The following is an 18,668-nucleotide window of genomic DNA, read 5'->3' as shown; positions in this document are numbered from 1 at the left end:
TAACTACTGTGTTTGGTAATTTCACTGCATCATGTTATCATACATTAAAAAATACGGTAAGCACATTTGCATATTATTTACTTGTGCGTGTGCGTAAGATGAATTTTTTGTAGACAATGATTTAGATTAACTTTTAGTTCCGAAAAGTAACGACTTGACCATGATTATTCAATTCCTTCATCCCCTTTTTCTTCAACTATTTGTGTATTAAATTTAAGAAAGAGCTTTGGATAATGTGTTTGTTTTAGACATTAAATTCAATGCCTTTTTAACGACTTCGTAAGTTGGAAGTATTCGTTTTAACGGCAAGTTTCAGTTTCAGATTTTCAAGCGGAATAACTCCTGCAATATTATCCTTTAATTCAGAAATATAATCCGTCACCTCCTGTTTCGTGGCGCAACCAGAATTGTCCCGAGGACACCCGGTTGCACCGCCCCGTGCCCCCTCCCCTCCAGAATGCTTAGTTGAATGTTTTTCAAAAATATTTACTTCTGAAGGGGGGGGGAGAATGAGTCCAACAAAGTGATTTTAATGAGGAAAAAATAATGATGTTGGGTTAAAACTTTAGTATCCACATTTGGTCATCTACTCCCCCTCCGTCCTATTTCTTTTCTTTTTTCTAGTTCGCCTGAAAGTAAGAAAGTTTTCAAAATGCTACTCTGCCGAATCGCTCCCCCTCCCCCCGATAAAAGCATTACGGAGCATCTCAAATTTCGTTTCCAGATCTTCAATTTCACAAAATTTCGAGAAAGCCCTCGAATCCGAAACAACATCGCTTGAAACTCCGTTCGAAAATCACTTAAATTGCGTTTTTTGAGCTTCAATTTCGAAAGAATGCCGGGTCTAATGTCACCAAATATGGTCTTACAGTCATGTTTTTAAGACTTCGTTTTCAGAAAATATTCGGGCAAAGGCCTCCGAACCCCTTTTCTTAAATATCATAAAAACTAAAATTTTTCATAAGTCTTTTGAAAAACCTAAGTTAGAATAGCCTCTGAACCACTTCTCCTAATATCATAAAATACTGCTTAGGTTTTTAGGACTTGAATTTTGGAAAAACAAGAAGTTCCGTCTAGAACTAGACGAGCCTACTTTCCCGTATACCCATACTACTTTCTAGTACCTGATCAATATTCTCAAAAATAGCTAAAATCGCAAATTTTTTCAAACATATTTTTTTTAATATTTTAAGCTGATTTCTAGGAATAAAATATTCCTTACTTTTCTTCAAAAAAAAGAACAAATAAAATAGCAGCACCTTTTAAACAAAGCAGCTAATACACTTCTTTCCATTAAAAAATTTTTTTAACAGCTTTCAAAACGAAAAAATAATAATAAGTTCATTAAAATAAATACATCATATAAAAAAAAATCGTTTCTTTTTCCCCTGTTGCCGAAAATAATTTTTTAAACGAATTAATGCACTTACCAAAATAAAAAAAAACAATAAAATGTCAACTTAAAGAAATAATTTTCATTGTCAAAAAAAAAAAAAAAATCGTCTGCGCATATTTTTCGAGTTTATTCACCGAAAACTAAATACCTAAATTAAAACTTTAGCGTGAAAATAAAAACAAATCATATCAACAATAATTATTTCACAGTTAAAACCACAGCAGCGGAGTCGGAGTCGGAGTCAATCTCATTTTGGGATAAAAGAGTCGGAGTCGAATATCCAAGAATCGGAGTCAGTCATTTGTCCTCCGTGTATAAATGTTTGCCAAAGCTACGAAGTCAGAGTCGAAGTCGGGGAGTCGGAGTCCGATTAATTGTCGGGAACAGGAGTCAGAGTCGGTGTCAGGTCCCCCTAAATTCTCGGAGTCGGGAGTAGGTCGTCAAGAGCTATTTCCAACAAAGTTTGTTTGAAGTAAATCCGCCTTCAAGTACGGAATCTACATTGACTTTCAGTTTCCCCGTAGGCGCTAATGTTAAGGGATTTGAACTGTTCAAAATTGAACAGAAAATTGTTCAAATCAAAAAGATATCTTATATACAAGTTTTTTATCAAAAGCTTTTTCCTACAAAGTTTGTTTGAAGCAAATTCGCCTCAAAGTTCGGAATAGCTTTGAATTTCCCCGTAGGCGCTAATGTTAAGTTTTTTTGAACTGTTCAAAATTGAACAAAAAATAGTTCAAATCAAAAAGTGAAATATGGGAATGAGGTGTCCTCGCCGAGATCTTTCGAACAAAAAAAAGTTTGTTCGAATCGGACTATTCATTCAAAAGTTATTAAGGGGGGACAGACAGACAGACCGACAGACAGACCGACAGACAGACAGACCGACAGACATTTTTCCCCATCTCAATACCCTACTTTCCAATTTTTAATTTTTCAATATTTATTTAATTATTTTATTTATTTTTGACTTTTTTTTTGTTTTTCACGATATTTTTAAAATGCATTAAGCCTTCTTTCATGCTTTTTTCTTCTTTTTCTGACTTTTACTGGGAAAGTAGGCTAAAAATCAGGGGGGGGGGGGTGGAGCTCCAGAATTCCCTTCTTGCAAAAATCTTCAAAGTGTCTTTAATTGCGTTTTTGTTCCATTTCGAAAAATTGGTGGGGAGAAAAGGAGAATTGATTTCTATCTATTTTTCAAAGAAAAAAACGATCGGGTAGAATCTCAGAGTTCCATTCCTTATTCTAACGTCTATAGATATGAAGTATACAATCATGTTTTAAAGCTTCCATCTTCTATAAATTTCAGCAGACCGCCTTGTACCCTTTTTCCCCATAACACCACCAAAGACCGTCTAAAATTGCGTTTTTCAAACCACATATTTCACAAATTTTCCGGGGGAATCCCCGGACCCCTTTTATTAAGAGTTTTTTTTTTTTTCTTTTTCAATTTGTGCCCCCTAAACCTATTTTTTAGTTGCATCATGTCATTTTATGTTGTCATGTTTTGACAGACATAAAAGTTTCATTAATTATTTATCACTTAGAGTTTAGGTATAGATATTCAAAGTGGCTTTAACTTAGATATCAATATATTTTCTCCTTCCAAAACGCATTAGCATATCAGAGGAGCTGCTGAACTCAAAATAATTTCGAGATATGAAGTAAAAACGTACACCATATTGCGAAATTAAATATTCACACTTTTTTTTTGTATGAACTAAATGCCAAACGTATTTTTTTTTTTCGTTTTATATTTGTCTACAAAACCTCCTACCAGGTGTTAAATATATTTTCTCGAGCGCCAGAGCATAAAGGCGCTCAAAAAACATTTGCACGACGGCGCCGATCAGGCTTGGCGCGGCCCTGACTGAGGGATGTTAAATATGCTCGTGGTCACAAAGTCCTCCAAGTGAAACGATACCTCTGGGGGTGCTGGACCAGGGATTACTCAGTTTCTGGCAGTGGCGGCTCGTCACTATGGGCCGGGTGGGCTGGACCCACCCGGAAAAATAGTGCATGATTAGATTATTTAAAAATGGCCATTTCAACGGCGGCCCACAACTAAAACCAACTGTGAGCATTACGAAAACGGCAAGCGACGTCACCACGAACGATGTGTATGGGCCGGCTCCCTTCTTGCCCCTTCGAAAAATATCTTCATCCAATAGCAATAGTAGAAGCAGTGGGAGGAATGTGTCTCGTCTCGCGTCGCTTATACGATGTTTCACTGAGGCAAAGGGCAGAAATTTCGGAGCCCACCCCACGGGGAAAGGAAAAGTTCTTTCATCGCTTTCTCTCTCTCTCTCTCTCTCTCTTTTGATTTAATCTATTTTTTCCTTTTCTTTAATCTTAAACAGCTGTTACTATCAAGTATTGGGGTTTATAATATTTTGGGTTCCCACTCATTTCACGGCATGGGATGCCAATTTTAATTTGTTTATTTTTCTTTATGGAACAAAGAGCGCATTCTCGAAATTTCTGAATGGAGATTTTATTTTCGAAAAGGCGTTTGCCATTTTTTAAGTTTCAGTTTGAATTTAGGTTCAGTTGGTTTACAGTGTCGGGCTAGTATAATAAAGAGTTAAGATTATATTTTTGAATTAAAAGCTGTTCCTAAAATAGTCTTCACTGGGTGAGATTTTTTCAATTTTCTTATTAGCTATGATATTTGGTTCAAGTAATAAGTCTTAATCGTGTTGGGCCTATTGTCATGCCTCTTCTACACTAGAGTATTCTAACGCTGAGCAAATCTAAAATATTACTCAATTAAAAGTAATTTATATTTCTGATAGAAATAATATATTGGTAATTAAGTAAACTGCGTGTTTCTAGAAAAATTAGTTACCAGTTTCGTAATTTGATATAAACGAAGCATGTTAAAGTCAAAGTTAATGCTGCTGCATGATCCCAGTCACAATCTCATTTTTGCTATCCTGCATGGGAAAAAGAGGGGGGGGGGGTCTTATTGGTCTTCATTGCCTTATTATTTGGCACACCCACCTTAGTTCTCTTCACTTTATATGTTTTCCTTTTTTTTTGTGAAAACTTTATACAATTGTCAGAGGCTACCCGAACTAAAACTTTTGGGAGGAGAGTGGTTAAGTTCTCAGTTCACAAAATGAAACTCCGAACTTTACCGAATGATAAAAAATGAACATGCACACATACTTAAACGTAAGTACAACATACATTAGGCCTAAACAACTATATGGACTCGAAATTTGACAAATGAAGAATATTTTGATAGGCCACAATGACCTCCATCGGGGTGCCCCGATAACAGCGGGCCCACCCGCCAAATTAAGCCACGAAACGCCACTGGTTTCTGGTCTGGTTCAAAAAACAGAGCCGTCTTCAAAGTCCTATCCAGCTAGTTAAGCCACAAATAGTGGTAGGTAGGGGGAACTCTGAAGTGAAAAGTGCTATTTTATGCATTTTTAAGGCTGAAGTGGAAGGAAAAGAAAAAAAAAATTCATAAATTTTAAGAAGTTCTATTTGAAAACAAAATAAAGAGCCATAAAACTAAAATTTTTTGATCTTAATATCAATAAAATTAACATAAATTATAGTAAAACCAATTAATTCGAAGGATTGAAAGAAAATCTCATTGAAAATTGCCAGACAATGGAACCATTTTGATGCTAGTTTTGATCTCTGCTGACTACTGTTTTATAATAGTTTTGACACACTATTTATGTGAGTGCTAATTAATATGTAAGGTACTCAGTTCTTTCTTCTGCTTTTTTCGCCCAAGTTGATTTTCATTATGTGGAACCCTTTGAGCCTACTATTTTCTTTACTAATAATAAGGCTGAAAGTCCCTCTGTCTGTTAGGATCTCTGTGACGCGCATAGCGCCTAGACCATTCAGCCGATTTTCATGAAATTTGGCACAAAGTTAGTTTGTAGCATGGAGGTGTGCACCTCGAAGCGATTTTTCGAAAATTCGATGTGGTTCTTTTTCTATTCCAATTTTAAGAACAAAACTATCATAAGATGGACGAGTAAATTACGAAATTATCATAACGTGGAACCTTAACATGGGCATGAGCCAATTGGCAAGATACGAAATTATCATAATGTGAAACCGTAACATGGGTACAAGCCAATTGGCGAGAAAATTCACTGTACATTATTTGTAAATATACAGGCGAACCAAAAGACCTTTTAATTTTTCTATTACGGGCAAAGCCGTGCGGATACCACTACTCTTAAATAAACCTCTTGATCAAATAGCAAAAGAAAAAAAAAAGTTTTATCCTTCTCAAATTTATAAAACTATGATTGCATCTCACAGTACAAACATCTTAATCATATTATGAATCGTAAGATGAAAAAATAGAAAAGCATAATCACAGGGTTCATACACTTGTGGTTAAAAAAAAAAAATTCCCTGACTTTTCCAGATTTTCCAAAGTTCCAGGGAGTACTAGAACGTATTGCAGGTGGTTTGATGCTATTGACGCTCCTTCTGCCCATCATTTAGCATAATAGCGTTTTATTTCAACTGTTTTATGTTTTGTGTAATTGATACAAAGTTAGGCTGTTATTTGAGTTAATGCTAAAATATAAATGTGTGTGGCCATACTTAGCAAGAAAATAATGATGATGGCAAAGTTGGTAATTTCATCGTAAAACAGTCATGAAATTCTACAGAATTGTCTTGGGGAGGACAATGAAGAGGTAGTTTTTTGCATTAATGGTGTTATCAAAATACATCCGAAATATTGAAATTAACATGTGTATGACAACTAACATAAGCAATAAATATTTATTTGAAGTGTTTTAGATTATTTTAATTTTTCACTGTAAAATGGAACTAAATATTATATTATTTCTGCTCCTTTGCAGTTGACCGATGCTGATCAAGAGCTATACAAAAATTTCCCTGTGGTCATATCTGAAAGGTGGCAGCAAGAAATTGCAGAAACAGTGTTCGAAACTATAAACCAAGAAGCAGACAAAGTAGAACAAAAGAAAAAAGCCAAAATGAAGATGAAATTTGATGATGAAAAAGGTATTTTATAGCTGATTGAAGAATGTTGTAAACAACAGTAAATTTGCATTGGGGTACATAATTAGGTTTTTGATTGTATTGCATTCATGATGGTTTTTAAGATCTTTGAATATTTTTATATTTGGTTTGGTTACTTAAGATGCCCAGGTAAAACTTGCAAATTAGATATAGCGTATGGAAGAGACTTGAATTTTACTAAATTTAATGTAATTAAAGTGGGCTAAATAAAATTGGCAACCTTTTTTTATGAAGCAACCAAATACAGTGAATACCATATGCAGAGTTATATCTATCCTGGAATACTTGCATTTATCTTAACCCTTGCTTATATTTATTTCAGAATTTTTTATGAAAATCATTTTTTGAACAACACCTTGGAGGGCCAAAAAAGAAAAGCAAAAGCATCCTACTGTTTTATTTGTTTTACCTCTAAATATTCTTTTTGAATGGCCTAATTTCTTTTTCATTTTGATTACAAATTACATCCTACTTTGATGCCACTGAAAGTTCTATTATTGATACTGGTTCCGCACATTATTTCACATTATTGAATTTTTGCGGTTTTGTTACTCAGCTCAAAATATTTCTTTTTTATATTCAGTTTTGTTTTCCTTTTAATCTTTGATGTTGAACAAGTAGTTGTAGCTCGCTCAGTGAATTCATATAATTTGTGTACTACTTGGTTTTCAATGCTCTTATCAATACCTTTCCTACCCTTGGCTTATCAATACCTTTTTAAAATGTGATACTATATTTATTATTTAGCCTTTAAAGTTAGTATGATTACTTTAATTTCATATAAGCTTTATTTTACTGCACAGTATCAAAATTAAACTCATGTCTTCATTGAAGCCTCCAGTATTATATATAAATATTAGTTTGCAAATTTAGTGTTATTTCTCAATGTTCTCTTGGGCTTTATTAATAAGTACTTTCTTTAACAGAATCAGATTGCATTATCCATGGTTACATCAAAAAGTTGGGTGGACCTTTTGCGTCAGCGTGGCAGACTCGTTACGGGAAACTTTATCCTAATCGGTTGGAGCTTCATACAGAATCGAGCAGTACCAAACCAGAAGTATGATTTTCGAAATCATAACCATTTATGTCATTAAATCATATGCACCTATTTTAGATATTTTTCTTCTGTTTATATACCTGTTTTTTTATAACATTGATAATTTTCAGTAATAAGTTTTCTGAATTTATAATTTTCTCATTAAATGTTTTTATTTTTATGTCGTGAACTGTTTTATTTTTCATGTCTTGAACTGTAGCTGGTTTTGTCCCTCCCTTATATTTTTAGTTTTTTTATTTCAATGTTGAAAATATTAATGTGATTGTATAGAAATTTAGAGGCTCCAGTGGCGGATACAAGGGGAGGGTCATGGGGGTCATGACCCCCCCCCCCCTAAATCGTCAACAACAGTATCCGTCCACATTGTTTTCAAACACTTAATGCCTTAAATGGAAACGATTACAGTATCTTTTCAATTCATTAACTATTTTTGAAAGTAAATATTTCAACAAGAACGAACTTTGGTTCGTTGTTTATGAAATTAATTTACAACGTTTATCCCCAATTAAGTGCTTTATCCCCGCCGATTTGGCTCTTTTTATTGACCCCCCTAGCAATTTCAGAAAATTTTCGTACCCAAAACCGTAGTTTGGTCATGGGGATGGAGTCATTCTTCAGCATGACCCCCTCTTAAATGGTTTTCTGTATCCGCCCCTGAGAAGCTCTAGCACCAAGGCATTCATTTTGAGCTGAGAAGTTTATGTCTTGGAATCTGTTAATACTGTTCTTCTGACAGATGTTATTTACATTCCAACTCAAGTAGTCGCTCATGCATTTCCTCATGCAACTGGCATTGTAAATATGTGTTAATGAATACAAATATTTAACCGTTCCCTCTTATTACTACCACATCCCATGCAGTCCCCATTGTCAACATCTCGCCAAACTGTCCTTTAATGACTTTTGCTTGAGAACTATATTTCCTGCTCTTTCCTTTTAGTTGCAGCAATTTTCATGTTGATTAACTTTTTCTAATCTCGAGTACAGATGACAATTTTTAAAGCAAATGCATGCATCAACTACTCAAAAGTTAACCTATTCCTACTAATTTCCATGTAACAATTCATAACTTCCACGTCATATCACAATATTTATCCATTCTGAGACATGGATATTTATTCACTTAAAAGGAATCTGGATTATATTCTGTGTTTTTAATTAACCTTCCTTATTTATGTACGTCCATCAAAACATTTTTATTCAGCTGAAGGATATATTGCAAGAAAACTGGGAAACTTTCTGTTGTATGGTGTATAATATGCCTATAAAATTAAGGTCTGTTTTTATTGTGTTGCTTACAAATGTGCACAGTTTGCACTAGTGTGCAAACTATGTTTTGTTTTTATGGTATGTTTTGTTCATATAGTTCTGCTTCTTTCAGCTAATATTTATGGACCAGATAGAAGATGTAGTATCTGAATATGTGATGGTTAAAGGAGAACAGTGCATTGTATTAAAAATGAAAGTTGACAAAGAGCGAGATGCAAAAGTTGTACTTACAAACCCTGTAAGTGTGTTATTTATTTTAATTCTCATTTGTATGTAGCATGCATATTTTTGGAAATTTTTACCTTATTTTTATAAAATATATCTTCTCCATTATTTTTCTTCTTAAATTATTTTTGATCACTATTTATCATTTTCAAGGTTTCTGCTATGGTCACATTTTGCGCAAAATGCAAAAACACTATCCCAATTGTTAAAATAAAACAAAGCACTTTCGCTTATATACTCAAATGAAAAGTAAATGAATTTTTTAAAAAAGAAAATTTATAATGCAAGAGAGAAGGCAAGCATGGCGATAGTCAACTTAATCTTCTTTAAATCTTAGATAAAATGTTTAAATTACTATTAAGTTCAACAATACTTAGGCCGTCTTATCCGGCATTATGTCTCACCCAGTAACTACAGTATTAGGAGGCGGTTACTGCATACTGCAACGTTCATAAAAACCAGACATGTTTTCTTAATGGTAAGCATAATCCAAAATTTTTTATTTTATGTTTTTTAAATATAAAAAAGCTGCCGTACTTATTTCTTTAAAGATGTCATAGATTAAATTTGAATTTTTTTTCAACTGGAGATGAAACACACAGAGGTATTAAAAAAGACATGAGAATGTGTGACATTTTAGCATTTTGCTAAAAATTTTCCTCCAAGTTTAGCAGTTGTGCTAAAGAACTTTTGAACCCAGCTTAAACCCTGCTCATTTCGTAAGTATATGATGAAACATTTTCCTTGCAAAATTTTTCTGCATTACCTTTAAATTTTTACTTTCTTTTACATAGTAAAGGAAGTATTGTATTTGCAAAAAAAATTTCACTCAAAAATCGGCCTTAATTTCCATTTTGCTCGCCCCGAACGAATATTGAGTTTTTTTTCAACCCAACCAAACGTGGATACATGCCTAAGAAGGTATAACACCAGAAATATCCATTTTGACAATCCCCGAGTTACTTACACCGAGTTTTTCTCGCATAACTCAAAAACGGTATGTCTTAGAAAGTTGAAATTTGGTGCGTAGACTGCTAGTGGGGTCTAGTTGTGCACCTCCCCTTTTGGTTACATTTGGATGTCTCTAAGGGGGTCTTTTACATCTTTTTGGGGGAAATCATTGTTAATTTCAATGCAAACTCAAGTGGTGTTATAATTTATCTAACGCTTGGCGATATATCGCCAAGTTTTTGGTCGGTAAGTTATGTCACCAACTTGGTGACAAATGTGATGTTTTTTTTTTTTTAAATCTGGTTTCAATTTGGCCATATTTAGAAAGTTAACCATTGAATCACATTAAAATTGCCAGTGTTGGGAAAATGTATCTGTATAAAACTATTTTTTGCTTCAGTTTGCAACAAACTTGGGGTGAAAATATTTAAAATATTTCTTTGCTTACTCTGAAGCACTTTTATCATTTAATTGGAATAAAAGGAAGTCATGAAATGCTCACATCAGCTCGTTTTACATCTGTCATTGAAACCTTTAAAACTAGTGGTTAAAAAAAAAAGGAAAACTAACATAAGGAAAAATTGTTTTCCTTACTGTAACTGAGTTTTTCTCATTTCAAAAGAATATAATTCCTCACAATAGAGCTTTATAGACCATTCTATTTCTTTTCCACATATTGTTGTAACAATGTACAAGAATTAGGTATAATTTGTATTTAACATTTTCTAAATTAACTATCAAATGAAATCAGGGGTCTGTCCAGGATTTTTCACAGGGTCCGTTTTTTGTGAAAAATCAAATAATTTTGTGAAAAATGAATTAATTTTGTGAAAAATCAAAAAATTTCGCAAAAAAAAAAATTTTTTTTTTTTGTTAAAACGAAATTTTAGAATTTAGAGATGGCACAAACCGCATCAATTAAACTTAAAGTTGAGTGTTTTCCTCTTCTACGTCGAGAAAATCATTCTGGATTTTTTTTCTGATATTTGGCGGGGGGGGGGGGGGGGGCATCGCTCTTTCAAGTATCAATATTTATCTACCATTCTACATTATGTTAAATTATACTAGATATATTTCTGTACAGTACTTAAAATAATTGTAACAAAAATATAAATAAATAAAATAAAATTCAGAATAGGGTTCAGCATTCAACGTTTTGACCCAAGACACTCTTAAAAAGCACAGAATTTGGTTTAAAACTTCTAAATTCCGTGATTTTAACAAAAATAAAAAGATATTTCAATTGTTTACCTCTTAACAAAGCGTAATAATCATTAAAAATTCGAAAAATCGGATTCCCATAGCGGATGCAAAGAGATCGCAATTCTCAAAGTGAAGGCATCAAAAGTATAAAAACAGCTTGTAAAAGAAATATTTTTGATAAAATTATTTTTAAATTGCATTTTAGAGTCCTATAATAAACATATCATTAATATCTGTGGACACAGTTGACCCAAAAAATAAAATAAAATAAACCATCTATTTAGCATTTTAAGTTTTGACTCATAACAGAAAATGGAATTTTGCTTTAAAAACTTGAAATGAGAGTTCTAACAGAAATAAAGAGACTTTTCATTTACAGTAAAATCCCTCTAATACGGACACTATCGGGACACATTTTTTTGTCCGCAGTAGAGAGGTGTCCGCAGAACAGGGGTTTAATAATGTTATTTGCATTGGAACTGGGGAATTAAAAATTGTCCGCATAAGAGGGGTGTCCGCCTTTGAGGGGTGTCCGTTAGGAGGGGTTTCACTGTATTTGAATCCTAATAAAGCGAAGTTAGCTTGAAAAAAGAACAAAATGTGATTCTCATATCGGATGTTAAAAGATTGCATTTTTCAAAATGTAGACATCTAAAGAAAAAAAACGGTAATTAAAAGAGTTTATTTAAAGTTAATCATCCTTGTTAGCATCAAAAAATCAAAACCCATATAATTTTCTCCCAAAATAACAATTAAACATCGCACCGCACCGTAAAAACGCAAATATTGACAAGCTGGTAAAATGATGAGAATATTTTCTAATCAAGTCATTATAAAGGTTCAACGCCAGACGCTAAGTTGTGATAATTTTGAAGTTGGTAACACTATCTGAAGCGATCATATTTTTTCCTCACCCTTACTATCCCTTTGCAGTTCTAAGTTCATTTCGCAGATATATATTATTATTGTTTATTAAATCATGAGCGGAGAAAAGTGCTTACCAATGCCTTTTCAGAAAAGTTTACAAAAACACCGCTGCTAATTAGCTGTGATAAAACAAACAACCATTATATTTATTTGGCAGTAGCCATTTTTTATCGCTTGCAGGAGCATTCCAAGAGTGCCGATTTTTTTTTTTTTTTTTCAAAATTAGCCGATTTTGTATAAGCTGATCCCTCTAATTTGACTTAAAAAAAGGTTCCAAAAATTATCGGTTTATACACAGAAATATGCGTTATTTTGCTTTCAGATTTGCTCTTTCAATAAACAATTTGACAGATCCGATCTTGTTTATCAGAATTTTGTGAAGGGTCCGTTTTGTTTGATCGGGATTTTGTGAAAGGTCCGTTTTGTTTGATCGGAATTTTGTGAAAGGTCCGTTTTGGTTGATCGGATTTTTGTGAAGGGTCTGTTAATGGACCCAAATATCCTCTGGCCAGACCCCTGGAAATTAAGTTAAAAAAAATCATGCACTTTTTAAGTAACGAGTAACAAATTAAATAAAAGAAATTTGTAACTGTATGAAGATTATTTTCATGGAAGAATATACATCACTTTTTAGTACTTAAAATTTTATTGAAACTAGCAAAGAATTCTTAATGTTTTTCAGAATTTAGAACTAATAAACATTGTTATTAGAAAAATTCATCTATATATGTAATTCTTTTCCAGTACATCTGTTAAAGTAACTGTTTCTGTTGCATGTTTTGAAAATTAAATATTATCATTTAACTATAATTAGTGTTTTGAAGTTTGTGTGTAATCAAGATTACCCATTTGTATTTCAGGATGAAATTGGTTTAAAAGAATGGTTGACTTCTTTAAAATCTACGTATAAAAATTCCTTAGAACTGCTGGCTAGCATGGCTAAAAAAGCTGGCAAAATTTATGGTACAGAGACTAACAATAGGAATAACATTGTAACTCGCAATACCAATGGAAATTGAGATATTTCAAAGTAAGTTTTTCTATTTCTCACTGCTGTAAAAGTTTCGCAAGCTCATTTTTTCTCCCCAGGAAAGTGGAGGGTAAAGAAAAAAAGATGGATGATGTAAATACAATAAATTCCTGATTATCGGCGGTCGGATTATCCGCGGGTCTTTTTTTTAAATTTATCTAACGGTCATTAAATGTTTTTTTTTTAAACTTATGATTGTGTTATTTTAGCTTTTATATTTGTATATTTTTTACATTTAATGTTAGTAGAGGAAATGAAGCAATGTTTTTAGCCATAATTCAAATGTATGCGTGAGTGTTATTCATATTTTTTAGCTATTGTATACAGAAGCATTGTTTTTCTCCTATTAGTCGGATTATTCACAGTTTTTGCTTATCCACAGTTACTGTGCCACCTTATTCCCCAGATAATCAGGAGTTTACAGTAGAATTGAGCCCGTTTGATGGAATAGCAAATTTGCCATGCAAAATTATTCTAACGTGCAGGATTTCTGTTATTTGGGACACGCAAAAGCACATTACAATGATTTGGTACATTGAAATTCTATTACATTAAATGGGACATTCCTTTAACCAAGGTCCCAATAAGTGGGTCTGACTGCAGTTTTTTCAGCCATTCTTCTCTTGTTCAAATTTAATGTTTGGAAGGAGTATTATGTCGATTAAATACTAAAATATGTTCTGAAGCCTTCCAAAATAGCTTATTAAAGAATGTTATGCAACATACATGTTTTTACTCGCATTAAAAGAACTTCCTGCTTCAAAAACTCATAAAAAAGCTTACTAGTTATTATTTATTTTACTTGCGATATGAAAATTTATTAGTATTTCATTTACTTGGAGGAAATGATTAATTAATTTTTATTATACTAATTTATAATTTGCCTCTTCTTGCTTTCAGTTTTGTTTCATCTTTTGCCTTTAATTATTCAGTGACTTAAAAAGTTTCTTTCAAATTTCTTAGAGTTAAAAAAATTTATAGAAAATTAGGAATTTCGTTTCTGACAAAGCTGAAATTTTCGTGATCAAGGATTGCAGCCAAGGGATAAATTACCCTGCGATTCTAAATAATAATATTATGTAATTTCGGCTTCATTAATTATTGTAATTTTGGGCAAATTTTAGTTGATCTTTTTCAAATCTTTTATTCTTATTAAATATGATATGAAATGATATTAGTAAATCATAATATTAAAGTTATACAATTACAAACAAGTTTTTCTAAATTGTTAAAATTGTATTTATTTTAAAAGGGAGAAAATATAAATGGAAAAATATATTCTAAATAAATTCATTTAAATATATTCTTATGTAGATATGTTTTAACGACTAAGGATTTGTAATTAATGAATCTAAACATGGCTAGGGGTACCATAACAATAGGTCCAGGGCTCAAAAGGTGCCTGCAATGGAAAAATTAATGATTTGTAAAGTTAATAAATGTTGAAACTGCTGCTAGTTGAATTCATTTGCTTGTGAATAAAAGTTTTAATTGTGCATTATTTTGCTCATTTTTCATTCATTTTACAGATTTTTACTGAATCTGGTGCCATGAGGACCCAGTGCTCATCTGTATGAATTAAATAACAACATTTTATAAACAGTACCTTTAGCATGGAAAGTGAAAAAAAAAATTATTATTACAATGCAACAAATTGCATGTCCATTCTTTTTGAGTTCTTTCACCTCGCTCGACGAGCTGAGAGGTTGCAATTCGCACGGGTTCGGACAATTTTTCTCCTTCATGCGCTGCTTCCTGTAAAGAAAAGAATTAATTCTGTTATCCAGAACATTTCGTGTAGATAGAGAAATCTGCAGTTTAGAGGCCCACGTGGGACTAAGGCAGCACAGGCAAGTGGGCCAACCATAAAACATCAGCTGGTCTGATTTTATGTCTGGTACGCCGTGGCTGTTGGCTTCGATGACCGATATCTGGCTCCACTGTTTTATTTAACAGCGGTGGATTTAGCTTCCAAAAACTGCACATAGTTGCATAGGATTTTTAAAATGTTTGCTGAAGAAACTCAATCACTTGAAACTGTAATTATGTCAATATATTAATATATTATATCCTTCAGTTGAAATTCATGTAACGGTTCATAGCAAGGGTGGCCAGCCTTCAAAATATTCACTACTTACTAGGGTTCAAAAGATACCCTACAAAAGTTAAGAGCTCTTTTTAAACGTTTTATGTGAACTTTTGGTAATTTTTGTGTCAATTTATTCTATTAGTGCACCTTGAAATAAGAAATAGCCCTACAAATAAAATTATTTTATGCTTCAAAATGGTTTTTAAATTCTTGCACCTTTGCAAAAACTATGATTCAACTGAAAAAATTATGTTTCAGTTATTTTGTCTGTTAACTTAATGTCAAAAACGGAAGGCTGAAAAAATAGGTCTAAAAAATTAGACTTGACACAAATTAATTTCAAAAAATTGTATTATCCATTAAGTAAAAAAAGCAATACAAAAAAAAAAGCAACTTTGTAGTAAAATTTTCCTTTGAGTGTTAAATAAATGTAGTAAAAACAAAATTATAATGTACAAAAATACAAAATGCTTTGTGGGTTACAACACTATCATTATATTCAAATCTAAATTGTGCCATTATATTACTCTAATAACATGTAATATTTTCTATATAATGAAAATAATGTTTAGATTTTTACTTAAAATGTTTCCAAAATTTTGTTAATTTTATGTGTCTATTATTTCAAATAAGTATGATTTCTTTTGTTTATAATTGGACACAGTTATTGAATTCCTTATTCAAAAGCAATTTTTCACTACTAAGCACTTCTTTGTGCTGGAAACCTTTTTTTCTCTCCTGAAATTGGACACTTAGAAAATACTATTGTATACAAAATTCAGGACAATGATTTAATGAACAAAATACATTTTTGAACAGTAGCAAATTCTATATAATCTTTACTAATAATAAAGCAGAAAGTCTGGATGTCTGTGACACACATAGCACCTAGACCGTTCTGCCTAACTTTCATGAAATTTGGCACAAAATTAGTTTATAGCATGGAAGTCTGCACCTTGAAGCGATTTTTCGAAAATTCAATTTTGTTCTTTTTCTATTCCAATTTTAAGAACATTTTATCGAGCAAATTTTCATAACATGGACAAGTAAATTATCATAACATGGGAGACTAAATTATCATAATGCCAAATTACCATAACGTGACGAGCAAATGAACATAGCAAATTCATCATCTATTATTTTTAAATATACAAGCGAACCAAATGACCTTTTAATTTTCTACTACGAGCAAAGCTGTACGGGTACCGCTGGTATCTTATGTTTCGGATATGAAGTGTATGGCCACTCTTGATAGCTTCCTCTTTGTCTAAGAGCTCACAAGCAAAATTCTGCGTCAAAAGCTGAAATAGTGCAAATCGGACGTTGCGACCAAAGTCCACCGCTGCTTGTTACTAGATGACCTGTTCGACTCGGCTCGGAAAATTATTTTGTATAGCTGTTCGAGTGTAGCTCTTCAATATGTTTGCCTTCCCACGAGCACCTTTTTTCCACTCTGTCTTTCGAACGGAGACGGTCTTTCCTCCCATCGTGTCTGTGGCAGCCGTGTGTCCGTGAGGTAGCTCTCAAAGTAAGCACATGCCAAAATGGAGAGTCACGTCGGAGAAAGCGAATGTCTTCTGTAAAAGAAGAAGAAAATATGAAACTGTCCTGCATGGTCGATTGCTGTGTTTAGACTTATAGGCTCTTCAAATTTGTAATTTACTTAAGAGTATAATTTCTGTAACATTTTTACCACTGTGAGTCAAAGTACCTATAGTGTATAAATATACTGAAAGTGTGTACTAAGATCTAGTGTCTTTGAATTTGTTGACTTGTTTTTATGTTTGAGTTAGTTTTGGCAGGGCTCATTCTAGGAAGAGGTAGTGGAATTTTCCCACGAATCCACATCAGGGGTTGAAATTTGGGGTGGGATTCCCAATAAAAATTCTTTGGTTCTCACTTTGGAAAAGTATTATTAAAGCCCATACATGGTTAATTTCACAGGTTTTCAACTATTCATCACATTCTAAAATGCAGCGAAATAAACATGAGCAATTGATAAGAATTCAATAAAGTTGCAGAAAGTACAAATACAAAAGTGACAGCTAGCAACAGGCTCTGGACCCAGCTAGGCTGATTCTAGTCAGTTTATAAGTCCCCAATGAAGATCAATGGCCCTCTTAAAGCTATCCACCTCCTTGCTCATAAATAATAATAAATAATAAATAAAGCTAGACATCAAACATAAAATTTTAGAATTAGAGAAATACATGAAAAATTTGAAATAGTGGTTTACTATTGTTGCTTTATCTTCTTCTCAAGAATTTAGGATACTTCCTTTTTATAATGCTTCAAAGGAAGCTCCCCCCTCTCTCCCCTAAGACCCATCGTTTTGGGCTTGCGTTTGATGTTTTTTCCCCTTTAAATTGCATTGATTTCATACCCTTTGCCACCATGAAAAGCTTTGAAATGACGGGCCAGCCCCCCTTCACCTCAAAATTTTATTTTTATCCCCTGCATGTATAATGAAGCTTTTTAATAATGGCAATCTCTATTTTAAAATGGTAAGATTTTTTTTTCTAACAATGAGTTGCCTGTTTACAAAAAAAAAAAAAATAATCTTGATAATGAATTATTGTAACTAATTTGCTAATATAGTCTACTATGCTATGTAGTAAAGTTGAAAATTCAGTTTCCTAATATATGAGCTTAGATAATTTCCCTAGTCCAAATATGTTGCAAATAAATTAAATCAAACCTTCTCCTTTAAAATATATTCAAATACATAAATGTACTCTTTTTTCTTTCTTTTTTCTGTACTGAAATAAATGTTTTTTTTTATATAGTTTTATAACCCACTGCTTTTTTTCATACCTTTAATGAGTCCTGCAACTAAGAAATTGTTTCCTATGACATAACAATACCATGCTGTTGCATGCTATTTTTAGGTATTTAAATGTTCGAAAAGAAATGTCTTCAGTTAAATTTTGTATATTGTTGAATACCTGCTTTTTTAAAATCTGTTACTTACAAATGTACACCATTTATTTATATTTATGTGATTGTATACTTTTCAAAGCTTGATAGAAGACAAGCTTTGAAGAGATACTTTTAAAGATAAGTCTGGGTTACATTTAGGTACCTTTAAGAGAGTGTCACAGTTACTTATATTCCATTTTATACATATTTTTCTCATTATGTTCATAAGTCATCATTGTATATATATATAGATCATATAAATTTCATAATTAAATTTTTTCATTATAATGTATATAATTTCCATTTTTTAGAAAAATTACTTAATACATTGAATATGAAAAAAAAATATTTAAAAACTTTTGTGCAGCTTATTGATGAGATTATTTTGTTTAGTTTGCCATCAATGCATTTTTTTAAAAATTTGATATATTTTCATAATAAAACTTACACTGCAATGTCTGGAAATGTTAAACAAATGAACAAAGTAAAATTATAAAAGAATTTTGAAGCTATTCGAAGAGAAAATATAATTATTGTAAAGGCCTCCAGAATTTTTGTATGA

The 18,668-nt window shown here is 32.3% G+C and overlaps 2 protein-coding genes across 2 annotated transcripts in view; one reads left to right on the top strand and one right to left on the bottom strand.

Moving 5' to 3' along the window:
• The window catches only part of LOC129221479 (G protein-coupled receptor kinase 1-like), a 205,165-nt gene extending 187,419 nt beyond the window's left edge, over positions 1–17,746 (top strand). Inside the window, exons 17-21 of the mRNA XM_054855959.1 lie at positions 6,250–6,415; positions 7,360–7,493; positions 8,875–9,000; positions 12,929–13,098; positions 14,628–17,746. Of these exons, the coding sequence (XP_054711934.1) occupies positions 6,250–6,415; positions 7,360–7,493; positions 8,875–9,000; positions 12,929–13,087 (585 nt within the window). The 3' untranslated portion in view covers positions 13,088–13,098; positions 14,628–17,746. The remainder of the gene's footprint in view (positions 1–6,249; positions 6,416–7,359; positions 7,494–8,874; positions 9,001–12,928; positions 13,099–14,627) is intronic.
• LOC129221481 (uncharacterized) overlaps positions 1–18,668 on the bottom strand; it is a 317,098-nt gene that overhangs the window by 224,893 nt on the left and 73,537 nt on the right. The window lies entirely within an intron of this gene.

Source organism: Uloborus diversus, chromosome 4 (genome assembly GCF_026930045.1).
Source record: "Uloborus diversus isolate 005 chromosome 4, Udiv.v.3.1, whole genome shotgun sequence".
Classification (NCBI taxonomy): domain Eukaryota; kingdom Metazoa; phylum Arthropoda; class Arachnida; order Araneae; family Uloboridae; genus Uloborus; species Uloborus diversus.
This window is presented reverse-complemented; position numbering and strand designations above follow the sequence as displayed.